General features: G+C 39.5%; 2 protein-coding genes across 11 annotated transcripts in view; one reads left to right on the forward strand and one right to left on the reverse strand.

The window, feature by feature from the left end:
- The window catches only part of MED12L (mediator complex subunit 12L), a 322,241-nt gene that overhangs the window by 174,763 nt on the left and 127,805 nt on the right, over positions 1-19,673 (forward strand). The window lies entirely within an intron of this gene.
- GPR87 (G protein-coupled receptor 87) lies at positions 10,695-17,102 on the reverse strand (the record flags this gene model as incomplete). Its single annotated transcript, XM_081064467.1, has 2 exons — positions 10,695-11,737; positions 17,069-17,102. The coding sequence occupies 2 exons, from the start codon at positions 17,100-17,102 to the stop codon at positions 10,695-10,697; spliced, it is 1,077 nt and encodes a 358-aa protein (XP_080920593.1).

Genomic DNA, 19,673 nt, shown 5'->3' on the forward strand with positions numbered 1-19,673 from the left:
CAATATCCCAATATAAACATTATATGAAAGTACAGAGATATTTAAAGGATGTGAGTTTGGGAGTTGCCTTCTAAAAGGATCTGTGAAGGAGCTGGTATCTGAAATGGTTCTTACTAGACGCCTCTTTTGTTAGAGTGGGGTTAAAAGAATGGTGTGAGCAAAGGTATGATGGGAGGAAAGTCAGAAGAGGTGGGGCCTGCTGGAAAAGATTCTAATTTTCATGCTGAGGAGTTCCTAACTCAGCATGCCATTTTTGGAGCTGTGTTTGAAGATGTGCTTTAAAAAGTACTATATTCTGACAGGAAATCATTCAGTGCAGATGTGCCTTTTTGTGTTTATGTGAAGCATTAAATACTGCCAAGGTCAGTACATTGATTTAGAGTAGTGGAAGAGGGTGTCAGGAATTATGTAATTAGTCACTGTATTGTAAAACAGTGCTTTTTGTTTTAACTTTTTGAAATGAGTGACAGGCAGAGGAATTCATTGGCAGCGTAAGCTTATCTTTTTTACCTGCGAGTTACAATAGTGGAGAAACAAATGTCTGGAGTACAATATCACCCCCTTCTGGTGGATTGACAGAGTAACAGTTTATAAATGAATTCACATGCCCAGTAGTTACATATTTCGTAGACAGCTTACAAGACCTCACTTTGGGAGAGACACTAACGTTGAGTCATGAGTTGAATACCTAGTCCCAATTAGTAGAAGTGTTCAAACAGATTTTCTGTGTTGCTAGTATGAGATTGGGTTTAACTTTAAGAATCAGAAGGAATGAATTTCAGTTGATGGATGTTATTGTCAGACAATCAAAACGGAGAACTGTGTTATAAACACAAAAACCTCAGTGCACGCATGTATTTCCTCTTCTCTGTGGTTTTTGGGAAACATGCTGAGGAAGCAGAAGAGGCCATTTTCTTTTACACCTCTGAGTCTCCAAAATACATCATTTCTCATTATCTCCTTTCTGTTCCCACCTGTTCTCTAGAGTTGCCTCAACTGTCATTGTCTCTGGAAGTGTCCCCGATACCTTCTTCCCACGTGGCCTGTTTTTATATCATGCCCACCTGGCATGTGCACTGCCTGTCCTTGGTATTCCCAGTGCCCACTACCATCCCAGGCACTCAAAAAATGTTTGTTGACTGAATGTATGTTACCAATGTATAGAAGAGGCAGAGAATATCCCCCAATTGTATGCTCTGGTTCTGTAGATACAGATACATAAGATGATGGAATTAATTTGAAAACAAGGACCGCATATTTTTAGATACAGTAATGTTATCCCAGGCTTATTAAATCATCTAATCGCTTGTATCTGCACACCTTGGAACACCGTTTGTCGGTTTCCGAACCTCTGACCTACATAATGATTGAATTTAGGACAGGTAACTTGGAGGATGGTACCCTGCTTTATAAGACAGGTGGTTTTTTTGTGTGTTTTTTTTTCTTAATGCTCTAACTGCTTAGCTTTTTAGTAAATCGTTAGAACAAGTCAGGAAAAATGAGCCTTGAGAAGTGATTGAGCCTAGAAGCTTGCGCTGGAATGAGACATCAGAATGTAGAGAATTACTTCATTTTTATTAGATAACTTTCCCAGAGTTGTTCTGATGAACAGATGCTACTTGTTCACGCGGTGGTGGTGTGTGGGAGGGCACACGCTAACCAGTGTGGGGAAGGCTCTGTGGTGTTGAGAGACTTCAGGGAATTTCACTGAGGTTAACTCAAGTCGGAGGAAGTGTGGGGGTGATTTCGTGTAGTTTTTTCTTTTTTTAAACCCAAAGAGTAAGCCACACCTGGAAATACACAGAATCAATCTTTGTCCGAGAAACTGATACTAGCTAAGCATACTTGTTTGTACTTCCAGACTGTGTGAGGGTTGCGTGGTTATTCTTGGCCATTTAATTCCCATGGCCGCCTGACTGAGAAAATCTTTGTGGTGTTAGGCGGTTAATGCTGTAGAAAACTACATATAGCTTTAGTTAATCATTTGAGCTCAGCAGTGATTCTTAACGCTGTTTTGTACGGGCCTGTAGGCGTAATCACAACGAAGACTCCATGAGGCCAGGTTTCTGTCTTCAGTCCTTGAATGGGCTGATCAAAGAGCAGCTGCGCTTGCTGCTCTGGTCTGACTTTCAGGGATCATGAGGTGGGTTGAATGCGGACATGTGGTTACGCTGTGACTTCATCATGACAGGAAGGCTCTACCGGAACCCACGTCTCACTCAAACAGGGTGGGGCATCACCAGCCTCTTTCAGGAGCATCCAGACTTCCTGTAGGGGGCTGACAGCAGTGTCCCCATGTCCTCTGCCTGCGGACCTGCCTGTCGGTTTAGTTGTGTCCATGGAGGCCTATGGTTTGGAAAGGTGAATGCAGCCTCTGTCTCCAAAGTCTGTTGAAATCATACCAATCATACATTTAGTGCTAAGTAGTTCGTAATGTTAAGAATGAATCAATGTTGGTTTGGTTGTGGAGGGGAGAATTTAAATTAGAATTTAGATTGTATATTTCTTCAGAAGGCGGAAGTAAACAAAAATATTCAATTTGGGTGGACTGGATTCTTTCTTGTGTCATTAAACAAAACCACTAGCAACAAGCACTAACCTGGAAACCATTATCGGTGCTCCCAGGAAGCACCCATTAGAGATTGGTCCTGCATAGCTGCTCAATTTGTGTGAGGAAGCTGCATGGAAGAAGCTTGACCATGGGGCTTCTCATGAGGAAATGGCTGCATTCCTTGTTCTTTCCCCTTGGAAGCTGCTGGTTTAACTAGGTAACCCAATCCTACTGTAGACAGGAATTTTCATTGCGTGGTATGAGCAATGGGTGCCACGTTTCCTGCTTTGCCCACACTTCCCCAGTTTACACTGGTTGTGCCAGGAAGTGACATGTTCAGTCTTAGAAGTATCCATATAAATCATTTGGCGATGATTTATATGCTCATTCTAATGATAAGGGAATAAAATGATCAAATCTTATTGATTGGCTTAACTTTATGTTCTCTTAAGTATGATCTTTTATGTTTAGTAAAGAAATTATTGAGCCTTTCGCTGAGAGCACTTCTCTACTTGAAGCCTGGCCTTATTTGCAGTGTTGATATAGTTTATTTGTGTTAATGGCATTCGGTAATATAAATAATTAGCAAGGCTTCTGATAGTGTCAGTAATACCCCGACATTGCATTTCAGTAATGAGCCTTGGTGAAAACCGAGTTTCTGGAGCTAGATTGCCTGAGTCCGGATCCCAGCAGCAGCCTTTCTGGACTGCGTGACCTTGGGAATGGGACTCAACCTCTCCATCTCTAATGTGGGGGCAATGCTGGTGCTTCCTCAGGGGTCTGTCGTGGGGATGAAGTGGGTAGATACAGGTCAGGTGCTGAGAATGGTGTTTGGTGCCACAGGGAGTACCTACTAAACATTAGCTATTTTTATTTCACTAGAAAACAACCAGTGTTAAAAGTACCAGAAAAAGTTATACGAGGGACTGGAAAGGAGCCGAAAAGTCAAGGCCGCAAGCGGTAGTTTTGTCAGTTTAAAGTCGTGGCTGTTGGTTGATTTTCTTCTGTCTGCAGGGCACACAGTGAGAGGTGGGATCCAGGTCGGCCCTGCTCTCAAATCCTCACTCATCCAGGAGACCTCGCGCCTGGCCCTGGGCCTGGTAAGCACATGCAGGGCCAGGCAGGGCAGAGGCAGCGTTTGTTCACCGTCTAAGGGCCAAGTGTCAGGATTGGGTGCAAGGTTGTTACTGGGGTGAAGGAAAGAGGGGTGCATGGAATGACTTGGACTTCCAGTTCAGGTGCCGGGGTGTAGGGTAATGAGCTTCCTAGCATGGGGTGGGGAGTGAAAGCGATGCAGTCCAGGTAACAGCGGGGACCGAGCAGCTTCATAACTTGCCACCATCACTTTCACTTGCCAACCATATGCCCCTGGCTAGTGTGCCTCAGTTTCCTCATCTGTAAAATGGGAATAATAATAATAGGGTAACTACTTCATAAAGTTGTGGGGACTAAAATGTTTATACATGTAAAGTGCGTGGGGCAGTGACTGGTAAGCATTACATAAGATTTGATCATCATTATTATCTTTGTTTTTAACCCCTTATGTTAGGGTTATCTGTGGGGCATATACAGCTGTTTTTCAAGTGACATTTGCAGAGAACATTATATTTCAAAGCAGGCATCTAGTGAACCTTGTATGTGGACTTCATAGAAATCACTTACTCTTTGTACAGCTTTTTTGTGATTATGGAGAGGTGGGAATCATTTTTTTTTGCCTTATTATTTATTAATGTATGATTAATGCCATCTCCCTCCCCAAACTTACTTAGGCCTTATTGGTATCTAGAGACTTGGGTTTCTGTATCGCTTGAAACTTGGAGCATATTCTCCTCTCTGTCCACAGATGGTTTGGGAACCTAGATCAGAGTTCTCAGTGTAGGCGGTACTACCCCAGGGGGTAGTTTGTCAGATCGGGAGTGTTTTTTTTTCCTCCCAGTATTTTTGGATGCTTGATGTCCTGTAAACTATTAAGCAGTCTTACATAGTGAAGAATTGTCCCATGTTTCTCATAGAAGTAACCTGTTAAATTTTCCCACGGGTGAAAAACCTGTTCATAACTATCTAAGCCCACAATTTAATTCTTTGTGTATAAAACATGTTTTTGCCTGGTTAGGTATACACTAGCCAAACTTTTCCATGAATGTAGCTATTGTCTAAACACTATTTTATTTGGAATCTTCTCAAGAATTATTTACCATTATAGAAAGCCACATTGCTAATGGTTAATGACATAAGTGGCATTTGGGTCTCGAGTAACATTTGTAGCTGTTGAATTCACGTAATTATAGTATATAGACGCAAGCATATGATTACTTCATGTTGAATCAGTGTATGATATTTTCTCATTTAGTTGTACTTAAGTATTTGATATTAAATTATGTATCATTTTATTAATTTCTCCTTCTCTCTTTTTCCTTTATGTTATGATTATGGTTTATACATACACACATACACACACAAGCAGCCAGTTTTTGATTTTATAGTTCTGACATACATGCATTTAGGTTACCACAATTTGTTTAAATAATATCAGTCTCCCAGCAACACGGTTCAAACTTCAGTTACTACAGCACATTAACTGAGGAATTCTGTAAAGTACAAACCTCCCTGCTAGCTCTCTAGTTCACAGTTCACCATGTCAATAATACACGAGCATCACAATCAGTGACCAGTCATGTCGCTTCTTTCAAAGTCAGTTGGTGATGGGTCCCTGCACATCTGTTCTGTAGTTCACAGGCAGCAAAGTGTGTAATCGTGTTGCCTCCTGGTTTGCTGTGATAAAACCCATGCCATTCTACAAAAATGGATAATCGGAAGAGAGAGTTGACCAACAAAGATGAAAGTACAGCAAAGAAATGAAAAGTGATGATGCTGGAAATGGAATTCAAACGAAATGCAAAGAGTTACGGCAGAAATGGTTCCCTGGGGCTGTTGAGCTCTAGGTACCGTGTTTCCCCGAAAATAAGACCTAGCCAGACAATCAGCTCAATGCGTCTTTTGGAGCAAAAATTAATATAAGACCCAGTCTTATTTTACTATAAGACCCGGTCTTCTATAATATAATATAATACCCGGTCTTATATTAATTTTTGCTCCAAAAGACGCATTAGAGCTGATTGGCTTGGTCTTATTTTCGGGGAAAAAGGGTATGTAGCCGGAGGAACGTACAGACATCAGTGAGAAAAGTGGTCTTGATGAATAGGATGGTATGTCTCAGAGAAAGTGATGCAGGTAAGAAACTTCACAGGAAAGGAATTTTTGGAGATAATAGGATAAAATATTGGAAGCTGATTCTAACTTAGAAAGGAGTGCAGCAGTTCTACAAGGCGCAGAAAAAGATGTTCACTCTGAATCCTAAATTATATACTCAAGAGGCGAGCACTGTTCAAACTACTCTTACTTTCTTTTTTACAAAGAAAACACTTTAATTCTCAATGTTTCCAATGCTATAAATTTAATATATATATTTTTTCATTTCCCTATATATTTGTAACCAACATTAACGTTTTCAATGTTTTGGTGAAATTTATTTTTAAAGATTATGGAACAATAATTTTTTTCTATTTATTATTAAGATTGCTTTGCCCACTTTCAGCTTTGCACTGTTGTTTTTATGGTCTCACACTGCTGTGCATGGTGAAGTCTGCATGTATTTGTGTATGTATAGGTAGGTTATATCTATGACTTTTATATCAGCATGCTAAAAATACGTTGAAATATATCTCAGAAAGGATGCATTGGATTTGATTGTGTTGAGAAACACTGATCTAGATGGTTCCAAATTTAAATAGTACATAAATATTCTGCCTGATACTCATTTCCTTACGTATTTATTCTATTGTCATGATATATCTAGCCGCGTCAAACAACATGTAAAAATTTAAAGACGCATGATACGGTTCAGGCTTCTTGAAAACCATGTAATAGTATTTACTGGTAATTGATAGAGGGCTTCCGTGTTATTGAAGATATTTTGGTGTAGGCTAGTAGTAACGGTATTAAGCACGGGAAGTGATTTTTAAGGGCTGAGTGACATTTGTGCTAAATCTCTTAGCCCTAGTTATACATACTGTACATTGGTCTCCATAGCTGTTCATATCATTTAAACCTAGACTTTAGACATAGAGGTTCTGAAAATCTGGTTACTATTCTAGAGCCTGTTCATAAGCCAGGCTGATTTAATCAGAGTTGTGGCTCCTCTCTGAGAGTTGCTGTGGACACCGTGCAGACTGCTGCCAATGAATATTGTCCAGAATTATTCAAAGGAAAATCAGCCATTTTTATGAAGAATGTTTGCCTATGAAACTGTTTGAGGTAAAGGAATTTCCAATTCAGTTCCATATCTTGAGTTTCCAGATGAGGAGGAAAAAAGGATATATGGTCTAACAGCCATATTACCTGAAAGCCTGAATCATTTTTATCATTTTAGGTGCTTCCTTATCTCATCATTGTGGTTTATAACCAAAACTTAAGAATAATTAAAACAATGATTGCCATTTGAATCCCATGAGTTTCTTGGTAACTTAAAAATTTTAACACTGACAATCTTTTTCCTGCCTCTTCAACACGAATAAATGATTTTTTGTACTTTTGAATCTATAGATAAATTATATTTAATTTCTATTTTTATGGATGTAAATTAGGAAAGCACAGTCAGTACTGTAGCATTTCCCCCATGGAATCCATGTGTATTGGAGCCATTTTACTGTTTGTTCTTTGAACACCGCAAGATAACTTCTTATAGGATTTAACTATTCGTTTTGAACATCATCATCTTACGTTTTTTTAGGCAGCTCCAGGACTTTCTGCGTGTGTGTGTGTATGTGTTGGGGGGTGGTGGTGGTGGTGGTGGTGGTGTGTGTACATTAGCACTGAAGATGGCTGAAGGAAGACTGTAAGGAGGGGCTAATAGGTCTGTGGGACACTAGTCCTTTTCTTCAGCTGTTTCATGAATTTACCACTAGATGGTGCTAGAGGGCTAAGAGGTATGCTAAATCGTTCTGCAGCTACAGGATGCTTGTATTATGTTGACATTGAAAAATGTTTGATCTTAAGAAATATTTACTTTTGGAATTCACTTGGGATATCCCAAGATTATTTCAAATATCAGATTGAACACAGTGGGTTTTTTTGTTTTTACGTGGTACGTACCTGGTGTTTATTGATTTGTTAGCTGTCTTCTTGTAGTGTTTATTCCGAGGGAAAAATCTCTGCTTAATAAGATTTAAGTGATACCCAAGCTTTATTTTGTCCTTGTTTATTTAATTTTATCCTAGTATATCACATTTTCCCACGATTATCATAAAATTTCTCCATTTGTAGGCTGTACTCTTGTGCACACATGCATGCATGCACACATATACACAAACACATACACACAATTTTGCTTAATCTATTTAATCTAAATGTGTAGATTTTGTTAGTTACCATTCCCTTATCGTTTTTGTTGAGAAAAAAAAAATACGGGTATACTGTTTGGAAGTGAGAATAAAATGATATGAATAGTATAATGAATATAACAGAGTTAGCAAGACACTGAAAGTTTTTCTAGAAGTCAGTTTCTTTGAATGTAAGTTTCAAAAAGAATAGGAAAAAATTCTTTTTGGAACTTGTCTGAATATGTTTCTCATCTGCATAAAATGAAGAAAAAGTATGTTATTTATTGCTACCTGAGAAGATCCTGAAATATTGAATTTAATCCACAAGCTCCATGTAAGAAATTTTGGATAATCAGATTATTTCCAAGTTATCAATTAATTTTACAAAGTATTCAAGGAGAATTCTTGTTTTCTTCAATACTAATGTATGCTTTGTATTAACTTCTGACACTAGCACAATATTTCATATTATTCCTATTGATATTATTCCTATTTTACTCATGTAAGTAATTCATTCTTGGTTGGCTTGCATAAATAATTTCTGTGACTGCGATGTGGGCATTGATATGGAATATAAGCAGTGTGATTTTGATGGGTTTTTTTTTGTAATAAGACTTTAAAACAGTGGGGTAATGATCTATCTTTTTTAAGTCAGTGTTTTAAAACAAGATATCACATTGATATAACCATGCAATTTCAGAGAATAAAACCACTGTTACATTAAATGAGGCTACTTTTAGAAATATTAAACATAGTGATCCAATTCTAGAAACATTAATATGGGATGAAAATATTTTAAAGACCTCCTAAAGTTGAGACCTGGATGAAAGGATTAAATGAAGTCTGGGGTAGATAAGTATTTGGTAAATTCCAGAGTGCCAAATGGATCCCCTAGGAGATATTAAAGATGGTAGGGTCTTAGTTGTTGGGGTCTAAGTGATCATGCATTATGTTTGCATATTTATATGTGCATATTTGTACACTCACACACAGTGAAGTAGGTCATTTCATTTTTGAGATATTTGACTGGGAACTGTGAAGTAATGGAGAGAAATAGGGTATGGAGAAGATAAGACACAGACTGAGGGTATTTTTCCAGCCGCAGTATTACTCCTTCACTTTACGTAGGGTAGCTATAACTCATCCTGGGCATTATGGGGAGGGAGGAGAAAAGAATTAGACTTTCAAACTCTTTTCACATGAGCTGGTGTAACATGGCTATCTTAACCTAGCTAATGGCACACAGTTGGGGGAGGGAGTGGCTATTCAAATGACCAAGTGAGGTATATATTAATTCATGTACTGGAGTGCTCCTGGGATTTATGGAATTGAAATTTTGATGGAGAGGTGGATATTTCGATAGAGATCCTCAGATAATTCTTTTAACACCTTTACTACGAACCCCTCTGCCAAAACTCACTCACCTCCTAGATAGTTACCAGTTCCTGAATTCTGTTCTTGTACCTTCCGAGGGTCATCATTGTTCAGCGGAGTTATTCTTGTGCCCTCGTTTATGCTCACTTCAGCTTTTTAGGATTTTGCAGATAGTTTAAAAGTCTAAATAAAATATTGTACTTTCATATGCAGGTGTGTGCTTTGTCTATTAACCATGATGTCCCCTTTCGGTGGCAAATGTGCCTTCGCCCCTCCTTTCATGCGTCCCCAGGTCCTCACACTGTGTGAGCAACACACCAGGCACATGTGCAGCGCCCGTGCAGCTGAAGGCTTTGGACAAGAATGAGGGCTTATGGGTGTCTCTTAGAGAAGGAGAAAATATTTTAAGATTTAAAGGGTCACTTGTACTTTTTGGACTTGATTTATTGAATGTAAGTTTCTCTTTTTAAACTAATGATATCATCGATTAAAGGTGGATTAAGGCTCAAAGGGAAAACTAGAATTGCTAACAATTTTTCTAAAATAAAGACTATTAAATGGCTTTTTGATAAACTACATTAGCTTGATTACTAACCGAGCTTCCATATTCTCTTCTCTACCCTTAACACATGAGAATTGAAATGCAGAATAGCGGTAGCGTAATAGCGAACAGAAGTTCAGAGTGTTTCATACAAGATCTACTTATCTTAATATTCAGTCACATTTTTCATTTTCTGAAATAGCCTACATTTAAAGTCAGTTCACTGAATTCAGTCTTTCAAATACGTTGCTTAAAAACTATAGCTGAGCCTTCTCCCACCTAGCCCCACACTGCACACGTTTTTCTAATGTGCCTAAGACATGGATAGGGTCGATGGGCAAAGGATCAATGGCCGAAGGTCCTACATATTCGTGGATGGAATGATAGAAGGTCTAGCAATCAATATTTACTGTTATCTCTGCAAGAAATTGAGCTGTATTGAAAACAACATGTTCTTTTGCCAATCTCAAACTTCAAGGCTAGAAAGAGTTTTCTTCTCTACATCTTCTTTCTCTTCTCCCAAAAGTGGCTTCAGAATGGTGGCATTTCCTGGGCTGCGGCTGCCGCTGTGCCCTGTCACTGCTGTGGTTCTTTTTGCTTTGCAGTCTGCACTTTCAGCTCTGAGTCATGAACCCTGCCCCTCAGCCACACACTACCGTGCTCGCCTCACTTTTGGGTATGCCTTAATGTTTTCCCTAGTTTCAGATTATCCCCAGATTTCAACCCTTTTAGTTTCTCTGTTTATGCATATTTCAATGGGCTGAATCAAGGCTAATCAAAAGAAACATTTATTTACACTTTGTACATATTGACTTCAACAAACAAGAGAAGACCCAGTGGTCTTTAGCTTCTACACATCAGTATAATCATAATATATGCGGACTTCTGATCTTCTGACACTTTGCAGAGATCTGATGCTTTCGCTCCTTGTTCTGATATTTGACTTCTTGAATAGCCTTCTTGAAAATGACCTACACATGAAAAAGTAAATTATTGGATCCAGGCACACGTTGCACGCAGATAAGAAAAGTGTCATTTCTTTGCAGTAGTACAGGATTTTGTGTGCATATTCATCTAACTGTCTGTCTAAATGACTAAAAGTAAAAGGCATTCTGCACAGGTGATAGGGTAGAAAGCAGGTGAAAAATACAGCAACGACCACCCGAATGCTTTGGTTATGTTTTCGCTTTCGACTAGACTGGCTTATGAACTGCCTGCTGGATTTACGGATGTACCGCGATATGGCTACGTAACATCCAATTAGGATCACCAGCACAGCCACAAACAAGCAGCTGTTGACATAAATGACTGCATTGTGCCATTTCACTCCCAGGGGACTTTTCAGTTTCATGCAATTGTGAATATTGTCTTTAGTGAGTTGACCATTTGTTAGGATGATGTTTGGCAAGGACAAAACAGCCGTGATCACCCAAACACAAATAGATAAAACCTTCGTAAAGGTGAGGCTGTACATGCGCGAGTCCCCAAATGGCTTTACCACTTTGAGATAGCGATCGATGCTTATCAGTCCCAGAAACACGATGGAAGTATACATGTTTGCATAAAATAAAACTGAAGTGTATCTGCAGAGGATAAACTTGAAGTACCAAGGTCCAAAGCCTGCATCATGGACTATTCGGAACGGAAAGGTCAGCGTCATTACGAGGTCAGCAACCACTATGTTTTTGAGATAGAATATGAAGCTCGTTTTATTCCTGACGTGGAAGAAGATCCATACCGCTAGACCATTCAGCAAGATGCTGGCCACAAATATAACGAGGTAAAGCACAGGCAAGACGATGGTGTCAAACTCATTGTGGACGGTGGTGTTCCTCCCGGGGCCGTCGCTCGTGTTACTCGGAGGGTGACTCCCTTGGCTGTGCAGCTCGTTATCTGTAGGAGAAAGGGGTGACGTCACTTAAGTGCTTTGCGTCCATGCCCCATGGCCTCCTAGGCTCCCTTACAGGTGGAACCGTTGCTATTTTGGGCAAGTTTAAAACTCTTTAGTGATTTACCAAGTCAATTGAGTACCTTGTTAATATTTTGAGTGGCTAAAGCATGAGTAGCCTCATCCCTAAATCTGCTCCCCCGATCCCGAGATCCCTTGCGTAAAGTGAGATGGTTCCTGTTCTCTGTGCTAACTGTTTGAAAATGAAAATAAATGTATCAGTGAAAATTATCCCGAGGGTAAAAGGAATCCAATATATGGTGATGGAAGGAGAACTGACTCTGGGTGGTGAACACACAACATGAAATACAGATGATGTATTACAGAATTGTACACTTGAAACCTGTGTAACTTTACTAACCATTGTCACCCCAATAAGCTTTAATTTAAAAAATAAATAATAAATAAATAAGAAATCCAAAATTTTAATTGTGTGGTATCATTACAAATAGAATCAACAGAATCTGGGTGCAGAAAATTGAAATTTCCTAACAAGAAAATAAAATGCCTAGCACATGGTTATTCTTTTCCTGTGCTCTTTGGCGTGCTCACTGAAACAGCTTTTTTGCCCCGTCTCAGTTTTAAGCTGTTGAATCGTAAAGAATTGGGAAAGAGTAAGACTTGGGAGTCATTTTGAATTTTTTGCCCATGACTTTCTTATAGTACTTAAGGAGTGTTAGGGACTGTTGTTAGGAATAGAGACAAAAGAAACAATTATTTTTAATATTTTAGTTTATTATCAGGGACAATCTGTTAAAAATAAGTGTAGGCGGGTACCTATTTTTCTTTACAAGATTTTACTACATTTTTACCTATTGCACTGAGAGTATAAAATCTTTAAACCTTTCGCTTTTGGGGGCATTTTTAGTTCATTTTGTTAAAGACTTGTACCATCCCACTCTAGCATGTACTGACTGCAATGGTTTATGAGCATTGGATTTACATGGCCGCCATGAAAGGGGCCCCTGGGATCTCCCACTGTGGAATTTAACTGCTGGGCCGCTTCAACTCAGTGCTGTGAACCCACCACCATTTCCTTGCTGTTGGGGTGCTTCCCAGGGACCGCAGCCAGCGGTAACAGCACAGTGAGGACACTAAGATGAGCCTGTTCCCGGGACAGGAGGGCTTCCTCTGACCGATGACTTTGCTTGATGGACTCCTCATCAGGCTGGTCTGACCTTCGTCCAGCTTGCTCTGCACCTCCTGCCTGCATTTCCCCTGTAAATCTCTTGGCTATTCAATCACGTTTTGTCATCTGCTCTTTTTGAAAACCTGAACTAACACAATTTAAAACCGATGGTTGCTAGATGAGGGGTGGGGGTGGGGAGTGGGAGGATGGGGATGGGGTAGAAAGTGAAGGGATTAGAAAGTACAAATTTGTAGCCACAAAATAGTTACAGGGATATGAAATACAGTATGGGGAATATAATCAATAATGTATAGATTATGTAGGGTATCAGACAGGCACTGGATTTATCAGGGGGGTCACTTCATAGACTGTGTAGATGCCTGACCACTGCGCTGTACACCTGAAGCTGATGTAGAGTAATATTGAATGTCAACTGTAATTAAATATACAGAGGGTGCCAAAAAAATGTATACACATTTTAAGAAAGGAAAAAACTATTAAAATTGTAATACTTAATATATACCAATAACAAAAGGTGTATAAAAGTCATGTTTGACTTCTGCAATGACAAGAGGTGCTCAAACTGGTTTCCATCAGCATCCAGACACTTCTGATTATGGTGAACTATTGCTTGAGAAATGCTGACCAAAGTGTCCACTTGGGCACCTCTGGTATACATATAGTCACAGATATAAAGTACAGCATAGGGAATATAGTCAGTGATACTGTAACAGCTACATACAAGATCAGAGGGGCAGTAGATTGGGGGGGGGTTATCACTTTGTGAGGGGTGTGAATGTCTCTTATGTTGTTTTGTACACCTGAAACTAATAAAAAAATAGAAAAGAAAAAAGAAAAAGAATGGCATAGAAGATAAAAAAATGGACTATTTAGATGTTACACCTAACACTAATAAAAAAAATGGAAAAATAATGGGGGAGGCCGGTTAGCTCAGTTGGTTAGAGCGCGGTGCTCTTAACAGCAAGGTTGCCGGTTCGATCCCCACATGGGCAACTGTGAGCTGCGCCCTCTACAACTAGATTGAAGCAACTACTTGACTTGGAGCTGATGGGTCCTGGAAAAACACACTTAAAATAAACGTTTTTTTAAAAATTAAAAAAATAAAAATAATGGCATAGAAGAGAAAAAAATGAGCTTTTTAGATGTAAGGTTTCAAGGAAGGCCATTTCTGAATTTTTACTTGTCACTAATTAATAGTGTTTGCCATAATTACAGTTGTGTTTTGGAATGATTGTTTTCGAGGTGACAGCACAAATTTACCTCTCATTTCCCTACACGACAGGCACTATAGTTGGTTCCCTTTTTGAAGAAGTGAAACAGGGAAGATAGCCCTGATGATTATAATCCAGAAACAGGTTCTTAAATTGCTGCCTTAAATGTAAGTGTAAGCTCTTCCTGAGTAATCTTGTCCTCTTTCTAATTCGTTTTCTTCTATACCCTGCGACAAGTCCTTTTAAAAACTGGTTTTCCTGGCTTAAATATCCATACACAGGCTCGTAATTTCTACCTGGACTAGCCTGTTATGATGAGGCCCATATTGTTATTACGCTTTACAAGTTTCAAATGCCTGATTCAGCTGCCACCTTACTGCTGTTGTCCGGTTCAATATGGACGGGAACAGTATCATTCGAACCTGTTTTGACTTTAATGAAGTTGTTTGACTTAGTGAAGTGTTGCGGTCTTGACTACGTCTGCACCTAAGATCCACGTAAGCCTCCCTGCCAAATAGTAGGAGCAGCTTAAGATGGGCAGTTTTACCTGGGATAAGGTATCTGCTTGATTAATTTCCCCAATTAAACTATTAGTACTCACTTTCATCTAACCCAGAATAAAACCCTAAGGGAAGTGGAGAGAGGAAAAGGAAGTTTTAACCAGGATAAATGAGACAGCCTGAAAAGGGGCAGCTGTATCATCTCCGGAAATGATGGCTATGCCTTGAAACAATTATTTACGAATGTTTTTCAAAGCCAATGTAAATACAACTAGGATGGTACACTGACTGTACCGTACTAGGCCTGGGCTACTTAAATCCTTAGTGTTTGCTCACTGGGCCCACTCTGCATACCCACTGTGCAGTGGAAGGCCCCACATTCTGTGGGGAGGTGAGGGATTGTGTGCCCGTGCGGTATATCATTATAGTATTTTAAAGTTTTAATTGTATAAACAAGCACCCTTATTAAATGATAATTTACTGATCAGTTATGGTTATTGTTATAGTCTTAAATCAGAATGTCAAAAGGAATCCTTACATATACTCGTCTCATAAATGGTGACTGTCAAGCACCAATGGCCTCGTGCACAGTGGGTATTGAACTGTTTTGTGGCTCTGAGACCATCTGGTGTCAGCTTGTTAAATGTGTCACCTCACAGCATTCACTTCTTTACTTTGCGTATAGGAGGAACATTGCGAATACAGAATTTCTGAAATCAGTGGGAGGGGCCTGGACTTGGTGATGACTTCATTTGCAAATTAATTCCACGTCTATAACACAGCTTAAATTATTCAAGTGTGTTATGAGTTGTTTTATGAAAAATATGGTAATATGTAGGGGTGAAATGGTTCATAATAAGCAGGAAAGCCATCTGTGGGGTTGCTCTCAGAGGCTCAATAGAATGTAGACAGTTTTGTCTGATTGATTTATCAATCAATCAATTATTTATTTATGGAACTAAGTCTAAGCCATAATTCTTTTCTGCCAGCTACCGCTATCATTTTTTCTCTTTTGTATCATTGCGCCCAGTTTTTCCAGAGCTTGCGGGTGTAACTCAGAAGCATGTTCCTGTTCAAGAACAATAAGCATTAAAAGCAAGTGGCTTTCTTCACCCAGGCAGTTTTATCATGTTGTCCTTCTCTGTCATTAAAGAATGTGGCCAGGTTAAGGAACATTTTTAATGACAGGTAGCTTGTCATTACCTGGAAGCTGTGTTTACAGTGTAAAGGCTGTTTTTTCTCACATACTCCTTGTTTACTGGGATGTGATTACCTGTGTTATTTCTTTAGCGTAGAGTTTGATACAGAGAGACAATCAAAAGTGAAAATTCCTTTGTTTTTCTCTCCCCAGTTCCCCCTCCCTCAACTCCTTTTAAAATTAACCAAGGCAATGACATAAGCACTGGATTTCCATAGTAAGTTACCATTTTATGCCAGTGCGTGTGAGAGTGGTCTGTGGTATGTGTGTCGGGGGGTGGGCTGGGCTGTGGCTGGCTGTGTTGGTGTGTAAAGGGGACTGTGTGTGTACATCTGTGTGTGCTGGAGAAATGTGTGCGATCTGTAGCCAGGTAGAACAGACCGCATATTGCTACCGCATCGGATTGTGCAGCTGAAGGGTCCTTTTGTCATTGTGGAAAGAATGGCCTATCTGACAAGGCTGGCTTAGTCGCTTCAGGACTTTGTAAAGTGGAATAAACAGTAGTCATTTTACTGGACCTTATGAGAGTTAAATGCTCTGCAAACATTTCGTGCACAGTGGGACTTAGCAGGTATTCACTCTAACTTAAAGCACTAATTACAAGTTGTCTCATGACTGGCAGTCACGTTATGAATGACAGAAAAAGTGGTGAAGACTCTTGTCCTTTTGCTTTTGGTGAAGCTACATTATTGCTCATTGGGGCGTGTCACTCTTGGCACAAAATGTGAAAGTATCAACAAGATGTCACTGCTCTACCAGCCAGGTGGGAATGAAATACTAAAGTCATGCAAATTACAGGGTGTCACCACCACGGCACAGCTGCCTTGTGTGATCATTTTCGAGATAGTTACCCAGTAGAGCAGGTAGACACTCTTTGGCCTCCTGGGGAACCTCAGTGAACCTTGGTTTAGACTTTTTACATCTGCAAAGTCATAGGTACTCTAGGTATAAAAATCTTCCTCAATTGTTATTTATGTCATCTTTCTTGTCCTTTTAGCGATGGTCTCTAGACGAAACAAAGCTTTTAAATAAAGTGATAGCAAGTTAAATTTCCCTCAGTGATGTTGTCCTGCCCGTTTGCTGTTTACTTAATGCTGGCTAGACGCTAGTTTGTTAGTTGGTTGGGGTGACCTGTAACACCCCCCAAATGGCCACATAGTATAAATAACAGTTATTGAACAAGTAAGATTTTCTTTGCCTTCTTCCCTCTGGCTTACCTGGTAATTTTGCAAGCGTCAAGTTGAGCCCCATTCTTTAGTTGTGATGGAGTATAAGCAAAAATACGTGTCAGGAAACACTCGGGGACGGTTGAAGCAAGGGTTCAGCATAGGTTATTCCTGGTTTAATTTCTGGGGGGAAAAAGCAAAAAACAGTTGGGAAGTAGTTTGAATACACAATGTTTTGATCTTTTCAGTTTATTTCTCTCTATATATAGCTCTGTCTATCTATCTATCTATCTATCTATCTGTCTATCTAATCTAATCTAATCTGTCTATCTATCTGTAGATCTTCGTATGTGCATGTGGCCATTTCAGAAAACATGTACTCTTTGTACATGAACAACTTGGCCACACAGGAGTTGTCTATTTTTGTGTCCTCCTTCAGCCTGCCATGAAGTGTGGACTGTTTCTGTGTAGGCAATCCATCTGAATGCCACTGTGTGGCTGGCTCAGTGTTCTCATCTCTGAAATGACAACGCTAATAATCGTACTGTAGGATTGTAATAATGGTTATGTGAGATAATCCATTAGACTCTTATCAGAACCTGGGCCCAAGAAGGCGCTCAGGATGTGTTAGCTTATGTCTTCCCATTCTTGCTTCTGCCTCATGCTTCCCCACCCTTCGACCTGAGCATAGATAGTAATTAAATGCATACAAGTATGTGATGGAACTTATACAATTGGAGATTGCTAAAAACTGATATGTAAAAGTATTCTATAAGCTCAAACGCATTCAGCATCCTGTTCTCTATTCTTACAATCTTTGGGGTTCTGGTCCTGCCTTTACATTAAACTGCTGTGTCACCTCTGTCATATCACCTGACCTTTCTGGAATTGGACTTTCTGGAATCTGCAATGCTTTAAAAAAATCCCTGTCAGGACTCACATTCATGTGAGCTTCTATGTTTTCCTCAAACATAGATTCCTGTTAAGAATTTAATATCACTTGAACGTTTGTCTTGTAAGTCCCTGTATTTCTTTGTGGTAACTATATTCCATCCAACCTCAAAATTTGAATTTGGGCGAATAGCATTGAAGTGATTGATGTGTGAGTTTGGCTAAATACCATAACTTTCCAAGCTCCAGATTCCTTACAACATTTTTTCAAAGATCAAGTGAGATCATACGTGATGTGTAATACTCTAAAGCATTATTTCTCCCACTTCTTCAGCAACCATGTATATTCTCTGTTTTCTGACTTCACTCAGGTATTGATTGGAGAGAAGTTCTGGGAACTGGTTTGGAAAGTATGCCGCTGAGGCAGACATGCTGATGGAACGTCTTCCTACGGGGGAAGTCACATTGTTTCTCATGAAATGAAACCATGTGAGACTTTCAGGTCCCTTCACTGATGCTGCTCGTGTACCACACAGCTGCAGAGAGACCCCTAGTAACCTCATGGCCCCAAGAACAAAGCCATCCACTGGCTGGTGTAAGCAGTTGCGTTTGCTGAGTCAGCAGGGAAGGAGCATTCTGGAGGCAAAAGGACGCTTAAGAGTTGGGCAGCAAGTGGAGAGGCACTGAATTCTTTTTCTGTTATTGGTCTTTCTCTTCTGTTGCCTAGTATTGCGTGAAATTTAGGTGCTGGATTTGGGATTTGGTAGTAGATGGAAAAAATTGTTTCCAAATTTCCAGTGCTCCCACCCCAAATCATGTCTTTTGCGAGTTTAGACAACCCTCTCTCTGTGCCTCGCCTTGAATCCCTGCAGTATGTGGGATGTCGCGGTACTCAAAGGTATGTTTGGTTAATGGAGCATAGATGATCAGGGCCTTCAGATGCCCTCCTTTTTGCATGCCAGTGTTGCAGGATTTTTAAAATAAGGCAAGGAGGTGAAATCATACTTTTTTTATTTCTTAAAGCTTAATGGGAGAAAGATTAAGGCAACTCATTTTCTAAACATTATAATGATCTTTAGATTTCAGTAAACGTTTTTTCTTTCTTGAATATAGCTTCTCATGAAAAGATTCCAAGATATTTACTGACTAACACATCTTTAATTTTATGTCTCTCTGTTCCCAAGTTATGTGGTTTTCCTCCTTTTGGCTTCACATACACTTTACTTGATAACAAGGATTCCAGTATGGCTTACTCCCACTGGCAGGGGAGCAGGACCCAGAAACAGGTAAGAGAGATAGCAGACCATGACCCATTAAACAGGACACAGAAAAGAGACCGGTAGAAAATATTTGCATATCACATTTCTGATAAAGAATTTATATTCAGATTATACATACAAAGAACTTGCACATCTTCCTAATAAGAAGAAAATAACCCCATTTTAAAAAGTGGTCTTAAGATTTATATCGACATTTCATCAAAAACTCATGAAAAGACGTTCAGCATTATTAGTCATTAGGGAAAATCAAATAAAAACCACAATGAGATGCAATTTTACACCTACTGGAATGGCTGTAAATAAGGTAACAACAAGTGTTGCCAAGGATATGGAGAAACAGGAACTCTCATACATCGCTGATGGGGATTTAAAGTGATATGGTCACTTTGAACACAGTTTAGTAGTTATCATATAACCCAGCAATTCCACTGATAGGTATCCACCCAAGAGAAATGAAAATAATATACCTATGCACAGACTCGTAT

This window comes from Rhinolophus hipposideros (assembly GCF_964194185.1).
Source record: "Rhinolophus hipposideros genome assembly, chromosome: 2".
NCBI classification, from domain to species: Eukaryota; Metazoa; Chordata; class Mammalia; order Chiroptera; family Rhinolophidae; genus Rhinolophus; species Rhinolophus hipposideros.